The sequence below is a fragment of the Acanthopagrus latus genome, chromosome 8 (genome assembly GCF_904848185.1).
Source record: "Acanthopagrus latus isolate v.2019 chromosome 8, fAcaLat1.1, whole genome shotgun sequence".
In the NCBI taxonomy this organism is placed as follows: Eukaryota; Metazoa; Chordata; class Actinopteri; order Spariformes; family Sparidae; genus Acanthopagrus; species Acanthopagrus latus.
In genome coordinates this window covers 7,100,041-7,118,878 of record NC_051046.1, presented here as the reverse complement: position 1 = coordinate 7,118,878, position 18,838 = coordinate 7,100,041, and the positions used below count along the sequence as shown (strand labels likewise).

At 42.2% G+C, this 18,838-nt stretch overlaps 1 protein-coding gene across 2 annotated transcripts in view; it reads right to left on the bottom strand.

Annotated features, from left to right (window-relative positions):
* shank3a (SH3 and multiple ankyrin repeat domains 3a) overlaps window positions 1–18,838 on the bottom strand; it is a 170,446-nt gene that overhangs the window by 53,425 nt on the left and 98,183 nt on the right. For both annotated transcript variants that reach the window (XR_005076449.1, XM_037107024.1), the window contains exons 13-14: window positions 18,652–18,821; window positions 8,389–8,570 (exon numbers count right to left, since the gene is read on the bottom strand). Coding sequence is in view for 1 of the 2 variants with exons in the window: in XM_037107024.1 (XP_036962919.1) it covers window positions 8,389–8,570; window positions 18,652–18,821 (352 nt within the window). In the remaining variant the exon portion in view is untranslated. The remainder of the gene's footprint in view (window positions 1–8,388; window positions 8,571–18,651; window positions 18,822–18,838) is intronic.

The window sequence follows — 18,838 nt, the reverse complement described above, 5'->3', positions numbered from 1 at the left end:
TTGTGCATGCAGTTGACAAGAGAGAGAGAGCTAAACAAGAGGAGGTCAAGACATCAGGCTTTTAAAATTTGTTAAAAGCTATTCTACTTGACAATACTGGGTGAGGACACGACCTTTCAATGCGCATTTTTATATCCATGACTTCAAAGTAGGTTGACACTGTGCAGGATAGAAAACGCCTGTTGCTAACAACCATCTGGAGCCACTCAGTCAGTTCAGCACTGTCCCTCGCCGTGCCCAACTCAAACAGTGTGCTTCTCTTTGTACATAACAAAGTGATTGTAAATCTAAAGCACATCGGTGTTTCTGTTGAATATGTAACTGCGTCAGTCAATGGCTCCTGTTTATGCAGCAGTTTTCCTGTTCATGTTTATTCATATACTGATTAACTCTGCAACTGCTGTGTTTTTAATTAGCATTTTGCGTGAGGCTCAGTAAATCACATGTAGGTTAGGCAGGCATGGGTTTTAATTTCGGTGAGAGGCTAAGTGTGGGACGATCCTGTGAGCACCGTGTGGCCATTTTTGGAAAAAAAAAACAAAAAACACAACAAACAAACAGAGAGGATGAGAGTGAAATAGGAGGACAGGTGGCGTGTTCAGCAGGGAGCAAGTAGGTGTGTGGGCGGGACTTTGCACCCCGCTGCTACTCTGATTGGACAGCTAGAAGGTTAGCTGTGACATCAATGTCCTTGCCTTAGGCTTGTGGCCCTGTCCAGTATCAATAACACACACACACACACACACACACACACACACACACACTTGGAACAATATGAATGGCCAGCGAATGAAATCTGTTAATAAACTAGCCTCAGGTCCATACTGTGATACCATTAATTTCTCCTGGGAGCATGGGACACACACTATAAACCTCTCATCCCCAACGCACTTTTTCCTCAAATGCCCCCATGCAGACTACACTATGCTATTATACATCTTCGTGGTCTCTCAGGCTTTCCTCTTAGGGTTTGGCAGGGGACATGAGAACACAGATTCAACAGACAGTATCTTGTTTGAAAAGTTCTGTTTAAGTATCATAGATTTTTATTCTCCTCTCTTTTGGTTCCACTTGTCACATCTACGGTTCATCTACCAGGTAGGAAGCACTTTTAATCAGTGGTAAGGTGAGCTCACAAATGTAAGAGTGTGTGTTTAAAGAGTTCTATCCTCAGTTTAGCCTTAAATTAATTTTTTTTAGGAACTTAATCTTTTACCTCGTAACAGAAAACACAAAACTGAAAAAGAACTCATTTGATAGAATACTGTCCTTAAGTAAGGATGTAAGCATTGTCCAAATCATACCTATTCTTTTGCATGATATAGCTACATTTTAGTTATTTGAATTCTGTAACTCAATCCAAGTTTAATGTCCATCTGTACTATATTTGTGGCCTAATAACACAGTTATTGAAATAATGTTTAAATGGTCACATGAGCCTCAATCTGCCAAGAGAAAATCTGGTTTACATGAATAAAAAAGCTGTTACACTGTACAAATCAATTTATAGCCGAGATCAGTGTATTAATACACTGATCTCGGCTCAAAGGTTGTATAATTGATAAATATGGCCTCACACTGTGTTAATAAGGTGCTAATAAATGAGTGGATGACATAGACACAATTGCAGAACATTAACTAAGTATCATTAAGAACATTAACTGCAACATAAATTATTAAAAATCACCAAACCTGCACAAGCCCCATGCACATCTGCTTCTACTGCTAAAAATACATGTATATTGTGTACGTGCACATATGTGTGCATACATGTATAAGGGATAACAAGAAAAAAGACAGAGACAGACCGAGACAATAAGGCCAGAGTGAGATGGAGAGAGTAAGACATTTTTTCCACATGTGCCTTGGATACTAGGACAGCTGGTTTCTGAATACTAGAAGGATGCTGTTTATCTAACTTGTGGGAGGCAATTACTTACACTGTGCTGCACAAAGACAAACACACAAGAGGCCAAACACACAGGCAGACATAAACTTACACATGTGCACATGTGCACACACACTTCAGCAACAGAGAGAAGCTCAAACATACATTCACAGACTGTCCACTTCATGCAACTGCCAGACAGAAAAAGTCTAATTAATTCAACCTAAGCTCACTGTGGGAAGCCAACAATGATATCTTTTCCAAAGTCAACAGTGAGCAAACAGACTCTCATCTAATCTGATTTTACAAGTAGCAGACAAAACAAAAAAGAAAAGGAAGGAGGAGTATTCCTAAAAGGAAATAAACTCAAAGGAAAAATATGCAGGTAAAATAAATCGTTTCTCAGGATCAAACAGATTTTTTGAAACTCACTAAAGGCATAATGTTTTATCATTTTTATTTCTGTCCTAAAATGGCATATCAGAGCTGTAGTGCACTAAGCACCTGTTGCTTGGTAACGGGCAGATGCATATGCATTTTAGTCTTAACAACAGCAAGCTGTGTGGTCTAAAACATAATACATTGGGCTTCGTATAAACTACTGGCTCTTGGCCTTGTTCAAAACACACAGGCACATCAATGCTCGTATATGCGTAGCTATTGTTGGAGATGATTAAGTACATGAGAAGAGAAGCATATGTTCAGACAAGGGGTTCAGAAAGCTTTTGCAGCTCTAGGACAGTTGATCAGTGTGCCTGCATTAGTAAACGGCTGAGGGAGTGTGTATTTGTGTGTTCGCAGAGATCCTAACAGCAAATAGTAACTGCTTTCTGTACCTGTGTGAAGCTAGACCACAAATTATCCATTAAAACCCAGTACGTGTGTGTGTGTGTGTGTTTGTGTCGGTAGTACTGGTTCAGGTATCCTCCACTGCCCATAGCAGTGTTAATATTCTGCACACACTGGGTGCGGCCAAACCCCATTAATCATGTTTGTGAATGTCTAATCTCAACGTTACTTGCGCTGGTTTCATTTTCATGGCTGTCTGCAAGATTTATAATGGCGTTTGGAGAAGGTGGATGTGGTGGTGTGTGTGTGTGTATGTAAGTGTGTGTGTGTGTGTGTGTGTGTGAGAGAAAGATGTAATACATTGTTACGGAAGCATGCTCTTAAATGTGTCACCTTGTTGAGGAGACGAATGTCCTGAATGGGCAGTTCATGCTCCTGGAGGGAGGGCGGCAGCGTGTTGATACACACATCTGCTCCTTTGAGTGCATTTTTGTGATCCTGTGTGTTACCTTTGCACCTGAGTTTGAACAAGTGTGTACGTGTGTGACTGTTTCTGTATGTGCAAGTTTGGGTGTGTATGGGCACACAAGTGTGCAAAAAGCTTGACCAGGTTACGGTGGCATGTGTCCCTGTCCGTTACCATGGTGATAGTAAGTGGCCTTTCAAGACATGTCCATCCAGATGATGAGATCAGATTACATCAATGAAAGGGAAGAGCAGAAACAAATACAGGGGGTGAGCACGGGAATGAGTATAGAGAGGGGAGGTGAGAGGGTGTGGGGGGGATGGGCCCAGGCAACCTGTTAATGGAGTGTAGCAGAGAGATCGTCAAATACACACACACACACACACACACACACACACACACACACACACACACACACACACAAATGGCTGTGAGCATGACCAGTGTACACAAATACACAGAGACCACAGATCTGATGATCTTGGAAGCACCCATTTCTTTAAACTTCAGTTATTGACATCATCACCACACACCCACCCACACCCACGATACCAATGCATGGTAGTTTTGTGGTCCAGTGGCAGTCCAGTGAGTGAGGAAGGACCTGATCTCATTACATGAGTCTGCTTGGTGAGCTAGATGTGGATGACCCTGCTAAATGGCGGACAGCAGGGCTGTTTGTCTAGACGAAGGCTGTCTAGAGACATTGATCTCAGACAGCAGACCAATGGACTGACAATCACTGACGGCTGGGAGTTTTTCCAAGCATTTCTTCAAAATGGAGGAGGAACTGGTTGGATAAAACACAGGGCTCATGGGGACAGTCATTGGAACTAAGCAGGCATTTAAGGCTCATTTACTGATGTTCATGGGGCAGTGTGTATCTATGGATGCTAGTCTACATGAAGATGAAGGATGAAAAAGTGGAACGACGTGCAACTTTCGGAACAAAACTGTCAACCTGAAAATGCCTGAAAATAACACAGTTGTTTTGGGGTTTTTTTACATTCACATTATTCATTTGTGGTAGCAGAATTTTTAGTTTCAACCACTTTGTCATCCTTCTTTAAAAAGAAAAAAAAAAGAAAATGATTCATTTTACCTATGTGTTCATCGTCATCGTCATTAATGCCAATGGATTCTTCATCGTCTTCATTGAATGGGATGTCAGCTATAAGGCATTGTGTTAAGAATTACATAGTTGATAAAAAAAAAATGTAGTGTTGGTCTTCATTATGGTGTATATACTTTATCTACTATGCTCAAACATAAACATGTGTATTTGGATGTCAACAGTTAAGGTCCTGGCACTATCCTACCACAACATACACTGTATGTATGAAAGTACACTGTGGACAAACACTTAAAACAAACCTCAGCAAGTCAACCTCTAAGGCTTTGTTTTGAATGAGCAGATTTAGATTTTTGAACAAAAGAGGGCTGAATCATGAATATCACAGGGTTATTAGAGCATTCAGGAGTAATTGCGTGACAGCATTTTGAGCAGGGACAGTGATTCTCAGGCTCGTTATAATCAAAGCTGCTCGCGCTCTCTCTGGTCGTCTGAATCTTCTGGGCACAAACCTGAACTGAGAGCTGAGCATCACCTGCTCAATTTGACCAGGAAGTGAAGGGTCACCCTGTCCTATCTTCAAAAGGACATTGGTGCTGCTTAACATTGGCTTTTCTACTTTGGGCTACTGTAGAGACATTACGGAGCAACTTGACGGACACCTGGGAAGACGAGATCTAAAGTCCGATGACATCATCATTCTATAGTCATTACATTGTACCCTTCTACTGCCAGTTTAATTAACAAAATTAATTCAAACAAAGTTACTAGCCATATAGTTGCCATGTTTGTTTCTATTTCTAGTGTGATATTATAAACCAGGTGTAGGGTTATCCTTTTCATGAATCATTTTTACAGAGAAAAATCATTAGAACCATTACAAGAAAAACATGTTTAAATGAGGCTTGTTGTTACTTCCGAGCAGACTGCTGCCCTCAAAAAGCTAATGAGCCTCATGGGGGCGGGGGGTTGGTGGAATCATCCAACTCCACGTGCTCTCTGGAAACTTTTATCGTCAATATAACAGTAGTTCTCATTTTTTGTTGGTTATTGTACATCATTGTCATGATGTGTGAAAAAGTAATAAATAACTGAGGAAGACCCTGCAGTTGACCTAAAATGGGGTTTAGAATTTGAAAGCACCCATTAGCTGCAAAATGAAGCTGCTTGCTATCATTAAATTTAAAAACTTGGCTTTTCACTAAAATGTGTGATGAATATCTTACAGTGTACAAACACAACTTACAAACACAGGTTCCACGTGAAGACAACCTAGTTGTCCTAGTTAAGTGACATGACAGTCTAGAACCAGTGAATTCAGCTGTGGGTTTTACATCAAACACAGGGCTATGGGAAGTTTTCTGCTCTACTGTATTTACCATCTGAATCCAGATCACCATCCTTCACTACAAGAAAGACAGAGAAGAAATCATCATGTTGTGCAAATCTTAAAGGTTCAAGAATCTCATATTACAAAGTAATAAAGGTAGCTAACATACAGGAAACGTGCTACAGTCTACTGCTGAGAACAGGGCAGTGCGTCTCCCATTAGGACAACATCAATGATCTCCGTTAAACTATACAGTGAGACACATATGTCCCTGTATGGCATACAACATTCCATGAATCAACAGGCCACCAATCTGTCCTACTAACAGATGAGCTAATGCACAGTTATGCAATGCATGAATGCTAACACATACACACAAACAGACAAATCATTTAGTGAGATTTACCCAGTCTGATCTCATCGTAAAGATGCTCCTCTGGTAAGGAGAGTGATTAACAAGAGTGTGAGGATATGAACAGGAAGACAGAGATGAGTTTATGAGTTATGAGAACTGTGTGTGTGTGTGTGTGTTGGGGAGTTGGTAGGTTGGGGTGAACAGGCGAATCATCTAACCATAACTGAATCAACAACATGTTGATGTCTGAATGATATCAGAGTTAGCTTCCAGGTACAAACAATGCAGTGGATATATATATCAGATATGTTCACATTTACGCACATGTAAACTAGTACTGACTTAGATCTAATTAACATCCCTGAAGGTGTAGATGCTTTTTGATTTGTACCCCACCTTAATCAGGAAGATGAGATAGGACAAAGACGGAGAAATAAATCCTCCTATCGTTTCCCCTCTCTTTCACCTGCCTTACCTCCTCCTGTCCTCCAGTGCAAATGAGCCTTATCACTATTAGCAACTCATCCATTTATGAATGCAGATCAGATGAAATGCATTATGTATCAAACCAAGGGACACCCATCCATAAAAGAAGTGGCTTCTCAGACCTAGGCACTAGCACCAGGAGGGCTGGGCATTCCCTGCTACATGACTACATGATAAGACTACTGCACTAAACAACAAAAACACACCTTTAACGTTAACCTGAACTGCCTGGGCTCTAAGCTGCACTACAACCAGTTGACATCAGTGATGTATTTCTCAGTTTACATCTCAGGTCTACAGAAGCATAGCGAATTCAACACAGTAATGGTTATGGTGGTCAGTGTTGCATAACAGAGCCAGATGGTTTACTTGGCTGGGCCATGGTGCTGGCAGCCATGCGACTGTAAGCTTGTTTCCTGCATGGCCAACATGAAAGAACGGCAAAACACTGTGTGTTCACATTAGTGGCAGGGTTATGGATTCAGCTGCACCGACAAAAAAAAACAGTGACAGCATATCCATTCAGTAGATGGAGGCAAACTGGCTGCTGTTGAGTCATCACATTCCCGATAACATTTGTGTCAACATCAGTATGCATCACAGTTTAAAACAACGCTGTATCATTCGGTTTTGTTCTGCAAAAACACAAGTCTGAATTGTTCAATCTGAATTGTTTATCATCGGCTTTAATAATTCCGGTGTAAATGACAGCAGAGTTTCCATAAAAAAGACACAATACTACAAAGAAGAAGCATCAAAACATACAGGGGGAGGTCTGTTGGTAAAAGCTTTTAAGGTCAGAGAAGCTGGAAGACAGAAAACATCTAGACAAGGATGGAAATACCATAGTATCTATGCAGGCAGAGAGAAGGGGGCTTTGTTAGTATAGAAAAGTGTTTGTGTGTTGTTTGCTAGCCAATCCTTGTGAGGAACAGGGAGAAATATGTTTGTGTGTGTGCGTGTGTGTGTGTGTGTGTTGTGGTCCTTTGCACAAAATCCAAATTGAAATTCCAAATTGACCCTTAATCTGTACTTCCTGTGCCTCTGTAGATCTGAGAGGAACATGAGAGGTCTGCATGACCTGCATGAGTGCAGCCGCTCTCTCCCCAGCCTTTCTGAGGACGTGAGGGAACTGGTTCCATTAAGCTAATGTGGGTTTGATCCATGGTGATATATGTGAAGTGGCAGGATGTAGGGTGTGGGGTCAATGTGGAGCTGGGTGTCTGTGGACAGGTGATAAGAGGAGAGAGAAAAGCAGTTGTACGTTCAGGGGGGAGTACTGTCAGAGAGGAGAAACAACAGTTTGTGTATGCATACCAACAACCAAAAGGCACACAGGACCTGTTTGAATATGCATGCCCTCTCCTTGAAGTACTGAGATTGTACACATATCTCAAGTGGATTCAAACAGGACCAGGAACTAATTGCTACACTATACGTGAAGGGTTGACACACTGAAGTGTATAGGGAGAGACACAGGGTGAGAAGAATATTATGGAGTTTACCTTCTACGTCATTACAGTCATAGTCTTGAGTGAAGCATGGATGGAGACAAAAGCACACACACAAACACATAAAAGCGAAGCCACGGCACCTCTGTGTAGAGCAGAAAACAGCACATTTACAGAGTGAATGAAATGATAATTCACAATGTCAAGCTCAAACAACACTGAAATGACTTCCTGGTTGAGAGATTACATAACTGCTTTGTAGTCAAAAACGTAGTGAAGTAATGGTGTGCTTTGTTGTCTGAAAAGTATGAGAGCATATGAATGTCTGCTTTTTTAACTCTGCAACAAACCCAGCTCCGACAGTCATGAAAGCCACATGTAGCCAAGAACTTTACAGGAGATCCTAAACATCAGTAGTGGAGATAGAACGCTGTTACATGTTATGAAAACCAGAATATTAACCGCTGTAGGGCCAAGAAGTAGTAATCACAGTAGTTGGTTAAGTGAGAGTATAAAATCTGTAGTGACACAAATAATAGTAGACAACCTACCTTTGACTCTCTCTCCACGGTTGAGTTGGATCTCTCCCTCCCCCTGTGGAGTGTAGGGCTTGACCACGATGAAGGTACGTCCTGGGACAGCACTGTAGAGTTTACGTTTGGGCCCACGGGGGCCCGTCAGCGCTGGAGGGGTGTGATGAGGGGGGCTTGGGTCTCGCTGCACTGAGCCGGGGCTGTAAACAAACACATATGTTACTGTGGTGATTCCAGGGAGCTGGTAACTGAAGCCCGTGGTCACCGACATGGTCGTCAGTGGGACAGCAACCTGGTGACACCCCCTGGTTGTAACAGTGGCCAGGGAGGGATTCATAAACACGACCCAGTGCCTGCCGCTCAACAGTCAACAGTCAGTGTTCCATGGGAGAGTCATGAGAGGAGAGTACACTCCTCCCAACCACTCTCTCCCCCTCCTCCTCTTCTTATTCCCTCTCTTCCTTCCTTAATAGCAGAGAAAATATCCTTCTTGCTCCTTTTCACCCTCCTTCTATCTCTCCCCTCTACCCCGCATCCTAACCGATGTAGAAGCCGAAATGTTTAACGGCAAGAGGGACTGCACTCTTTCCTCCTCTGTGTGGGTCTGTCAGATGTGTCTGGAAGCCCCCCTTAGTCAAACACATCTTGAGTTAGGGCTCCAGCAGAAGCCCTTCTCCAGAGAGGGGACAGAGATCCCACTGTGTGTCCCCAGTATTAGCTGCTCCAGGCTGGGCTACAGATCCTGCCTCGTCCTTGGGTCCTTGATCTCCAGCTGTGGAGGAGAGAGGCTGGGTCTGCTCCCCGACTCCCGCTTCTCCTCCCGGGAGTCCTGCCGTGTCTGCCTCTCCTCTCCCCTCCACCCCTCACACACACACGCGCTCTCACACACACTCACACACACTCTGGCAATGCTGCTGCTACTGCTTCTGCTGCTGCTGCTGCTGCCGCTGCTGCTGCTGCGCTCCGTGGCTCCCCTCCCCTTTGACGGCTCGCTCACACTCACACACCACAAGCCCTCTGTGTGCATTCTAGCTGTGCGCACAGGCACATACACAGACAGCCCCCTCCACTCCTGCTAACATTGCACCTCCGCAAGCATGGCATACGCCACCACCAGCATGTCGCTAACACATCGCTGACACTCACATACACACACTAGTCCCAGAGCACGATTGATCTCCTTCTGCCTGTCTGCCTGCGAGCGTGCATGCGCCATGGCTCCCCGAGGCAGGCTGCTAGAGTATGTGCATGTGTGTGTGTGTGTATATGTGTGTGAGTGAGTGAGTGAGTGTGTGTGCTTGTGTGCAGTGGGGCGGGGGGCAAAAAGCTCCAGCCCATTTGGTTTAATTGTCGCTCCTCCCTCTTTCCCTTCGCCGTGAATCTCCTCCTTCTCTCTCTCATTCTCTTGCTTCAATTTCACCCTCCTATCGCTCTCCTTCTCAACATTTCTTCGCATTGCATCTTCACTCTCTCTCCTTTCTTCTCTCTCTCTCTCTCTCTCTCTCTCTCTCTGGTGGTGAATTCTACACTACACTGCCACCGCTGTGTGAGTTGCATTGAGCATCATTCTGATGCTTGTGCCGTCAAAGATTTCTCTCAAGCATCTCTGGACACACATCAAAACAAATGGGATACATATAATCAATGACATACATATTTAATAAAAACAGAAGCTCTTGCTTTGTATGTATTACAAACTGTTTATTCCCTGCAACAAGTGATTTGATTATGCTCCTGGACAAGAACTCTTGATGCTAATCTCTGCCACTTTCCTTAAAAGACTAGAAATCTCTAAACACCTTCATCCCTGTCTATACACCTTTCGACCTCTTTCTGTCTCTTGCCATTCTTCCCCTGGCACGTTGTATTAGTTACTTCATAGCCTTCATTCTAACATACACCTGATTCCAGCCCCCTGTGCCCTTTCCCCTTCCCTTCTCCATCCTTCTGTCTATGCCTTTCCTCATTTCAATCCTTGTTTGTGTCTTTCTCTCGCCTGCTCCCTATTGCTTTTCTTGCTCTCCCCATCTAGCACAGCCTCTCTTTCTATGTCCCCTTCTCCATCGAGACAACGGCTTGCTGACGGCTTTCCAATTACCGCAGGGACTGAGGGGCCTGGATGGCTGCCGCATGTTAATGTCTGAGCCCCAGCATTGAACATCAGCAGCACACACAGCTGAGAGAGGGGGGGGGGCAGGGATATGAGGCTATGTCAAAGTGACAACGACAAACAAAATGAGATCCCTCAAAGGACACCTATTTCAGTGACTCAAATCTGCTTCCTCCGCTCACTCACCTATCCAACGCCATATACCTGCTGTGAAGTTATGAACACAGCTTGACCTAAGATGCTCCCTGTAGTTGAGCTGATGATGCTCAGGGTGACATATGTTCTCGATGTGTTAGACAGAAGGTAGGGGGTGGAGCTGGTTTCTTTTCACTTCTTGTCTTGTCTTTTGTACTTCTTTCTCTCTTTCTAGTTCTTTCTTTCTTCTTCTTAGTGTCTCTGATGAGCAAAGACAAATTTTCGCCACAAAATACTGGACAACACTTGAGTGACCACGGATCAGATGTTAGAAATCTTAATCATCCATAATAAGAATTTGTTATAAGTTATAACTCAATATAGTTACACCTGAAAGGAATAGTATCATGGTCCATCCATGAGTTGAATTTGGTAATTTTGGTGATTTTTACATAATTTCACATCTTCTCTTGCTGTAATACAGTTTAATAGCTGAAAGGTTGACCAGAAAGCTATGTACAATCACTTTGAAATTATACCAAATGAGAGCAAAGAGGAGACTTTTCCAGGAAACTTTAAGAAGCAATTCAATGATTTTCAATGATTTCTAATTAATTTCTTATCTGCACTCAAGAGGGATGTGCCAACTGCTTAGCATTCTTGCCTATCCATGTTGCCTTTGTTGATATTTCTGAAAAGGATTCATGCCTATTCCAAAACCAACCGTAGATCCCACAACAGACTAATCCTTGCATCCCTTCATTGGATATATACAGCCGATGCTTTATGCATTTACAAACATTTGCACATTTCACCTCTAGACCAATCAGATCATTCAACTAAGGTCTCTTATTTATACTCCTCTCCCTCTGCAAATCCAAGGGGTGCCATCCCTCTGGAAGAGTCTCCCCACTATTAGATCACAATATGTATGTACAATATGTTGTTTATTTGTCTATATCTGCATCCTGTGGAGCACTGTGTAACTTTGTTTTAAAAAGTGATCTATGAAGACAATCTCACTCAAATCCTATTTTGTTTTGTTGTTCATGTTTACTGCTGGGTACTGTATAGTATTCTACCTTTCATTTGTTTCATTTGAGCATGTTGTTCCTTTTTTCCTCCAGAGGCAGCAAATATTTTACACATCTAATACTTCTATTTTAAACATGCTACTTGCTTGATGAATTTTGCATGATGACATGATTCACTGTTTTCATATGCAAACTTGTGCAGCATTTTTACATAACAGCTTTTGTTTTCTTGCTTATTATGTTTTTTTTTTATTGCATCTTCTTCTCTTTTACTGTGGCTCATTATAGGTGGCTTTTACAAGATACAGCTGTAGGATCCATTACATGTACACACACAAGTACACACATATACACAAACTTCTAATGCGATGTATTACAAAAGCTCTGTCGTCTCCGACATCAGCCTTGCTTCTGTAACGATGGCAACTGTCAACAAAAGGAAAGAAAATAAAGCCAACAAAAGCACCGATAAGTCAATTACTGTATATGAGCTTGGATCTCTACAACAATCCATTTGTCATAGATCATTTGTATTAAAATCAAGTGCTATTGTCCTTCGCTGACCATTTCCCCTCTATACTATCATCTCACGGATTCAAGTAATCCCAATGATTGAAAAACAGTGCACTGAAGCTATTGAATGAGGCAAAAGTAATTCAGCTTGCACAGATTACTGTGACCCTGACGCCCAGTATGGTTTTTATTCCTCATATAAGCAAAGGCAAAATATCATTAAAATGTATATTCTATATTATGTATACTTGCTATTAACTATGGATGAGGTTTTGAAGTACAATTTGTGTTAAATCAAGGGCCAACACTTGTGTCTTATCAAATGACTGATTAAGATCAATGAGCCCACTAAAGACAGGTTAACATTTGAACAGCTCAATAATGAGTCCAGCCACCTCAGTTTTTTGTTAAAATCTATGACCGGCATACAAAACTCAGAAGATTAAACTGGAAATGTCAAAAAATGCCATTTACAAAGATGCTATCAAACTAAGCAGCTTCAGTGTAGCTTTTTCTCACATGACTGACTCGCCTTCTCAGGTAAATGGCTTTTTCCTCAAATAGCCCGACTCTCTAAGGTGAGAGCACATCATAAACACAGTCATAATCAGCATCACACTTTGCATCCTAATGATCATCGGTCTGTCCTTGCTTTGCTGCACTTGAATGGATATGTGCTCTCTCATTCTTTCTTGCCCGATGTGGGAGTGTTTATGGATATCAAGGTGGAAGCAGCATGTGAGACTCATTGGGCTGAACATATGAAGTTTGTGAAAAACAACTCTTTATATGCACGGACAGCTTAAGCTTTCACGGAGACTTTATTGTTTAGAAAAATTAGAAGACTGGGTCAATTAGTGTGATTAACACGTAACCCTAAACTTCACCTCAATTTGAGAAAGCAGAGGAGGACCAGATAAACAACCTGCTCAGCCCTTAACTCACTACATTTGCAGGCTTTGCCATCATTTTCAATGCGCTATTCACCTACAATAAAATATTTTCACTTCACTTTTCTGTGTGTGTGTACATTTGTCCTGATTAGTGCATGACAAAATTATATTACAAATTACAAATTATTAAGAATCAGTCTCATTGCATGAATAGCATGTATACTGCTCATCCTGTTTAATGACAAGGCCAATGTCTATAAACAATTTACAAAGTCCAGGCGTGTTGTGGGCGTGTTGAGTACAGCTGGAAGAGAGTCTCTTCCTTTACAAAGTAATCTGAAATTCTTGTAGTCTCTAGGTCTGTCCTGCATACCATTTTTGAGGCTTCCAAGCTAAATTGAGATATACCTGCTAATCTACAAGAAAGGTTCTCCACAAATCTGTAACTGAATCAGGTGCTTCTCAGCTTGGGGCCAACAAAAGTTCAAAGGAAACAGACCAACTACCTCTCTGACAATATACCCACAAATATTTGAAGCTTCAACAGTGGGCTGTGGGGCCATTAAACCTGTGGTCCTTCTTCACTTTTATATTAACCTATCATTGTAATTAGGGTAGATGTCAACCATTCTCCTTGCTTCCAAAGTCTAAAAATCAACTTGAAGAGAAGGGGAAGAATAAATGCTCCCTCCCTTGTCTTCATGCATGTTGGAGTTGACACTACTTGAACGGCCTTGAGAAGCTTCTAGCTCTTATTCAGTCATTTGCCTCTTTATCAGTGCTGCCGATCCAATATCTCCTTCCTTTGAACATTGATTTGGACGTTGTTTACCATGGCAAACTCTGAAGCTTCAAAGCATTCAGGTTAGTCCGAGTGGTGTCATCCATAAGCGAGAGTAGGCAAATCTGAGATTGACAGGTATATTGACGTGGTGTCTGCAGTAATGTAGTTGATGTAGGTGAAGGATGGAGATCATGAATACTAGAAGGCAACATTAATTTACCTAGAAGGGTCTCTGGGCTTAGCCTTATGAGCAAGGTGAGGAGCTCAGATATGCAAAAGGAGCTCGGAGTAAAACCTCATGGGCACACCACACCGGAGGAGACCCCAGGGTCGACAGAGAACATGTTGAAGAGATAACATATCCAATCTGACTGAATCTGGGAATGCCTCATGATCCCCCAGGAAGGGCTTGAGGATGTAGCTGTCAAGAAGGACATCAAGGCTACCGTGGTTATGCTCCTGCTACCACGACCCAGACTGGAATGTGTGGCACAGGATGCTAAAAAGCAGTTAAGGTACATGAGGTTCTGACATTTTAAAGTTTTGTGACTGGAGTTACTGGCAGTCATGTATTTGGAGACAATTTATTAACCAAATCCACTATGTGTGATGTATCCTGACCCTGATTAACACTTAAACTCAACTGCACATATCATACATGTCTGTAACACTTCACACCATACTGCATGAAATGACCATATTGTTGTTTTATCATGTGCAGACACTATCAGCTTTTTAAACACAGATGATGATACAAAGCCTCATGGACTACAGTTGGCCTACCAGCATCACCTATAATTCTGATGTGCACATACCAATGCTACTGTGCATGCCTTTGATGTAGGTTCTCCACAGTGAAACAGAAGGAGCTCAGCTCTTTATCGTCTCCTCCTCTTCCTCCCTATTCCTGTCCTCCTTTCTTCTCTGTGTACCTCAGCCCTTTGGCTGTGTTAAGACGCCATGGATAATCTACACACCAGCAGCCACTGGTGTGACTAATGCAGAAAAAGAGGGAGGGATACAGGGTGAAAAAGAGGTGAGGAGAACAGCAACAAACAAAGAATTAAAAGGTGATGTTGGGCTTGTTGCCATCATACAACACATGAGGGGTCGTGATACAGAACATCATCAGGTAATCAAACAGTTTCACAGTCTCAGTCTCTCAGTGAAACTGCCAGCTAACACAACAATCTTACATGACAACATGTTTTATCAAATGTTGACTGACTTTGCAAAGAAGATTTGGTCCCTTGGGATCAAATCTCCTCACACACTTTCCAGAGAAAGGATAGCAAGAGCTCATCATGACATTCAAATATTTTAGTCGAGCTAATGGCCTTAGGGGTGTTTGTTTTCTGAACATATCAGTGTCTTACCAAATCAGTCAGACTGTATACAGTAATTGTTTTAATCCTAAAAAATACTGGTGAAAAAACATATTTCACCATGACAACTATAAAGGAAGTTGGTTGAACGCGTAATCTCTGTGTTCAGAGTGACACGCTGGAAATGGAGACGATAAAAGTTGGTTTCTTCTGCTCAGCAATATAATTTCTGTCAATCAGTTTGAGAGCAGTCTTTCCAAACAAAGACTGATATCTAGGTCCTAAGGTGCACAGCTCAGTAATATCACAATTTGTGACAGTGACACTGCCAAGACATTGTCATCTTGATGATTAATTATCTTTTTGTATTGACAGCACATCATGGTAAGTAACCAATTAACCTCTTATGACAGAGGGCACATTTGCTTCTGAATAAACTTCTGCCATGTTATCAAATTATCCCTCTGTGTCATGTCCTATATTGTCGATTGCATCAGCTCGAGAGACTTTTATGCTTAAATCTGCCTTCATGGGTTTGGTTATTCTGTCGCGATCTAGTCTTAAGGGGTTACTCTGGTATTTTTAAACCTTTTTTACATATTTTGACATTATATAATATGATAAATAGGTACAAAAAGTTTTGGAATTGTTTTTGCAATTGACAGATTCAGATTGTTACTCTAAGCATCTGACAACACCATGGAACAAAAATGGAAAATACCAGAAGAGGAACAAGAGGGAGGTTGGGCATCAAAATGGGTGACAAGGGAACAGCGTGTTGAACCAGAATGTTTCATGTATAACGCAATAAATCAAGGGATTATTTGGGGTTGGCACTTGTTGCATTAGTGGAAAGAGAAACCAAGACAGTAATTTTCTATTGTTTGTGTCAAGTTTGAAGAGGGTTGTGAGATGATCTGCAAGGTAAAAAAAAAACTTTTTTAGACCAGTCCAGTGGCTATAAGGAGAGAGATATAACAGCTGTTCAGGTTGAACAAAAAGAGTCGTATGCTTTAACAAAAAGGTCTGTCTCCTAAAGGATCATTTCCATAATGTTGTCAGACATTTTGAACAACAATTTTAGCCCGTCAGTAGCAAACAAGCAATTTTATTGCTGCTGGCTTATTGTACCCTGTAGTCATTTAGACACCAACACATGTAAATTTAGCTCCTAGGATTAAAAATACCGGGATTACCCTTTAATAAGACACACTGACCTGAGCTATCTGTATTCTCCCTATTGTTTCCATCTAAACTTTCTGCTGAAGCCTGTCCAAGCCATCTAAGCCTGGCAGCAAAGCACACGTGAAACGAGGAGGAAGTGATGGTGAGTTCCACAGGAACTTGCTGGAGTCTGCCGTTGGGCGGGCTGTTGACCGGCCAAGCTAATTTCACACTCCCCTGGTATCCATAATGCCTCTAGAGTTACCATGGGCATAAACAGAAGGTCAGAGAGAGAAACAGAGAGGGGGAGGGAGAAATATTAGAGGGAAAATATTCAAGGACAGCATCAGTCTCACTTGGGTGCAGGTTCTGGCCATGGAGACCAGCTGCTCGTTTTGGGCTTTTTATACATTCACCTCACTTTGATACTTGGTATAAGGGTAATGCACACTGAAGAACAAGGTCTCAGCTCCCTGTGTGCAGAAGGCCATTTAGGCCAGGACACAGCAGACACACTAAAACTGCTATCCTCCTCTTTCGTTTTTCATTTTCTTCACACTCAAGTTAATCAACCTTGTATAAAATGAGCACACTGACAGTGAAAAAGACATGTCTCTTTGTCAATGAACGTTAATGCCAGATACAGAAAAAATATACTAAATTTGTTACCATTTTACAGAAATGGAGGCGGGTGTTCAAGCACCCCGGTGCGGATGTACGAATGAACTTTATATTTATATCTATTATAATTCATTTAAGAATTTGAAAACAAAGTCTATGCAATTTAGTCCTTTAAGACTTTTAGAGCTTTGTGAGTGATATGTGCATGTTTCACCATTCAGTAAAGGATGGTGGCCGCTTTTCTGGCTGCAAACCATAGATTAACGGCTCTGTGTGTACATGTTGGTGTGTGTGTATGAATGACAGAATGAGAGGCAGAGAGAAAGAGAGAGAAAGTCTTTGATGGATAGAGTAAAGTGACAGGAGAGTATTAGAGGGAGTGCGGCTGGAGATGTGTCTGTAATGCAATTCCCTTGTGAGACATTGGACTGTATCACACAAACACACTCATACACACACATAAAAGCAGTGTGTGGCATCCAGGAATCACATTAGGAGTGTGCTGTAGGTAGGTGATCTTGCTCTGACATATGATCATAATAAAAAGCTTAACAAACCAAGTGTCAGTAAACCACTTAAATCTGTTGCTCTGAGATGTGATCAGAGCCCCAGTTTATTGTGCTGTTCGTCTAATGGTTCAGAGTACCAGGGAGGAGATTTGTTCCCGCACCCCCAGCAGCACAACTACATCTGTGGATTTATGTATCAATCGAGTGACAAGCTGTTCTGAACTGAGTGGCCCGTCCAATGACGTTACTCATAGCTCTAATTTCAGAATGTATCCTTGGTCTCTCCGCCCCTCTCTCTCTCTCTCACACACACAAACTGACACACATTCACAGCTTGGCAGCCTTCAATTGGTCCCCATGGTGATCATTATTAACCACCATCCATCTGTCTGTCTCTGACCTGTATGAGCACCCATGGCCATAGCTGTGTGCTATACATATAAGTTCACAGGTACAGACACACAGACAGATTTGAAGAATGCTGTATGGCCTGTGTCCTCCCAGCAGGAAAAACACTGCATTTCGTCCAAGCTTGTTACATAATTAGGGTTGCTGTCTGTCTATGCCAGACACACACCACTCCACTGATCATTGCCCTCATACCCTGACAGGGGCACAGGCCACACAACAGCTACTGCAATTACAACAGACCTCGTACTAATCAGTGTTTAAATCCGCCACTATGAATCTGATACCAATTTATCAACATGCTGAGTAAATTCCCAGTTAATGCTTTATACAGATGAGTTTTCTGGGCAGGGTTCAAGTACAGTTGCGACAGGAGAAAGACTTTCATGTGTGCCTGGGACTGATGTATGAATAGTAAACAAGATTTTGCAATGATTTTTGACTGATGTTGTGTCATGTTTATTACCCGCAGCAGGCAATAGCAGATGAAACGAGATGCAGAATACTGCCTGGTGACTAACAAGTGATTCAGACACATCACATGGGGCTTCTTGCTTCTTGAAATTTGGTTTAAATCTCAAAGTAGGTGCGTAATCACAAGGCCAATCACAGATCATCTATTTAAAGTGAATAGCTGCCAAGACTGGCAAGTGTGAGACATGAATTAGGAGCAGGAAGGAGAAGAGATTTGCTTGTTTACAAAGCTCTCTCAAAACTTGCTCAGTGGAGAAATCACCAGAAATAACATATGGGGTTGAGCTGAGGTCAGTGCAAATCTTACAAACCTGAGTCGTCCACGGTGGCCGTGTCCGTGAGGGTAGCCATGACTATGGGACCTTCTAGGAACCGGCCTGTCCTCCTCATGCATGTGATGTAGTGAAGGTGAGCGGGAATGGGAGGATCTGGAGCTGCCTGTACTCTGGAGACTGCTGTCAGGGATCTCTCCATGACGACTCTGACACAGAGCAGAAA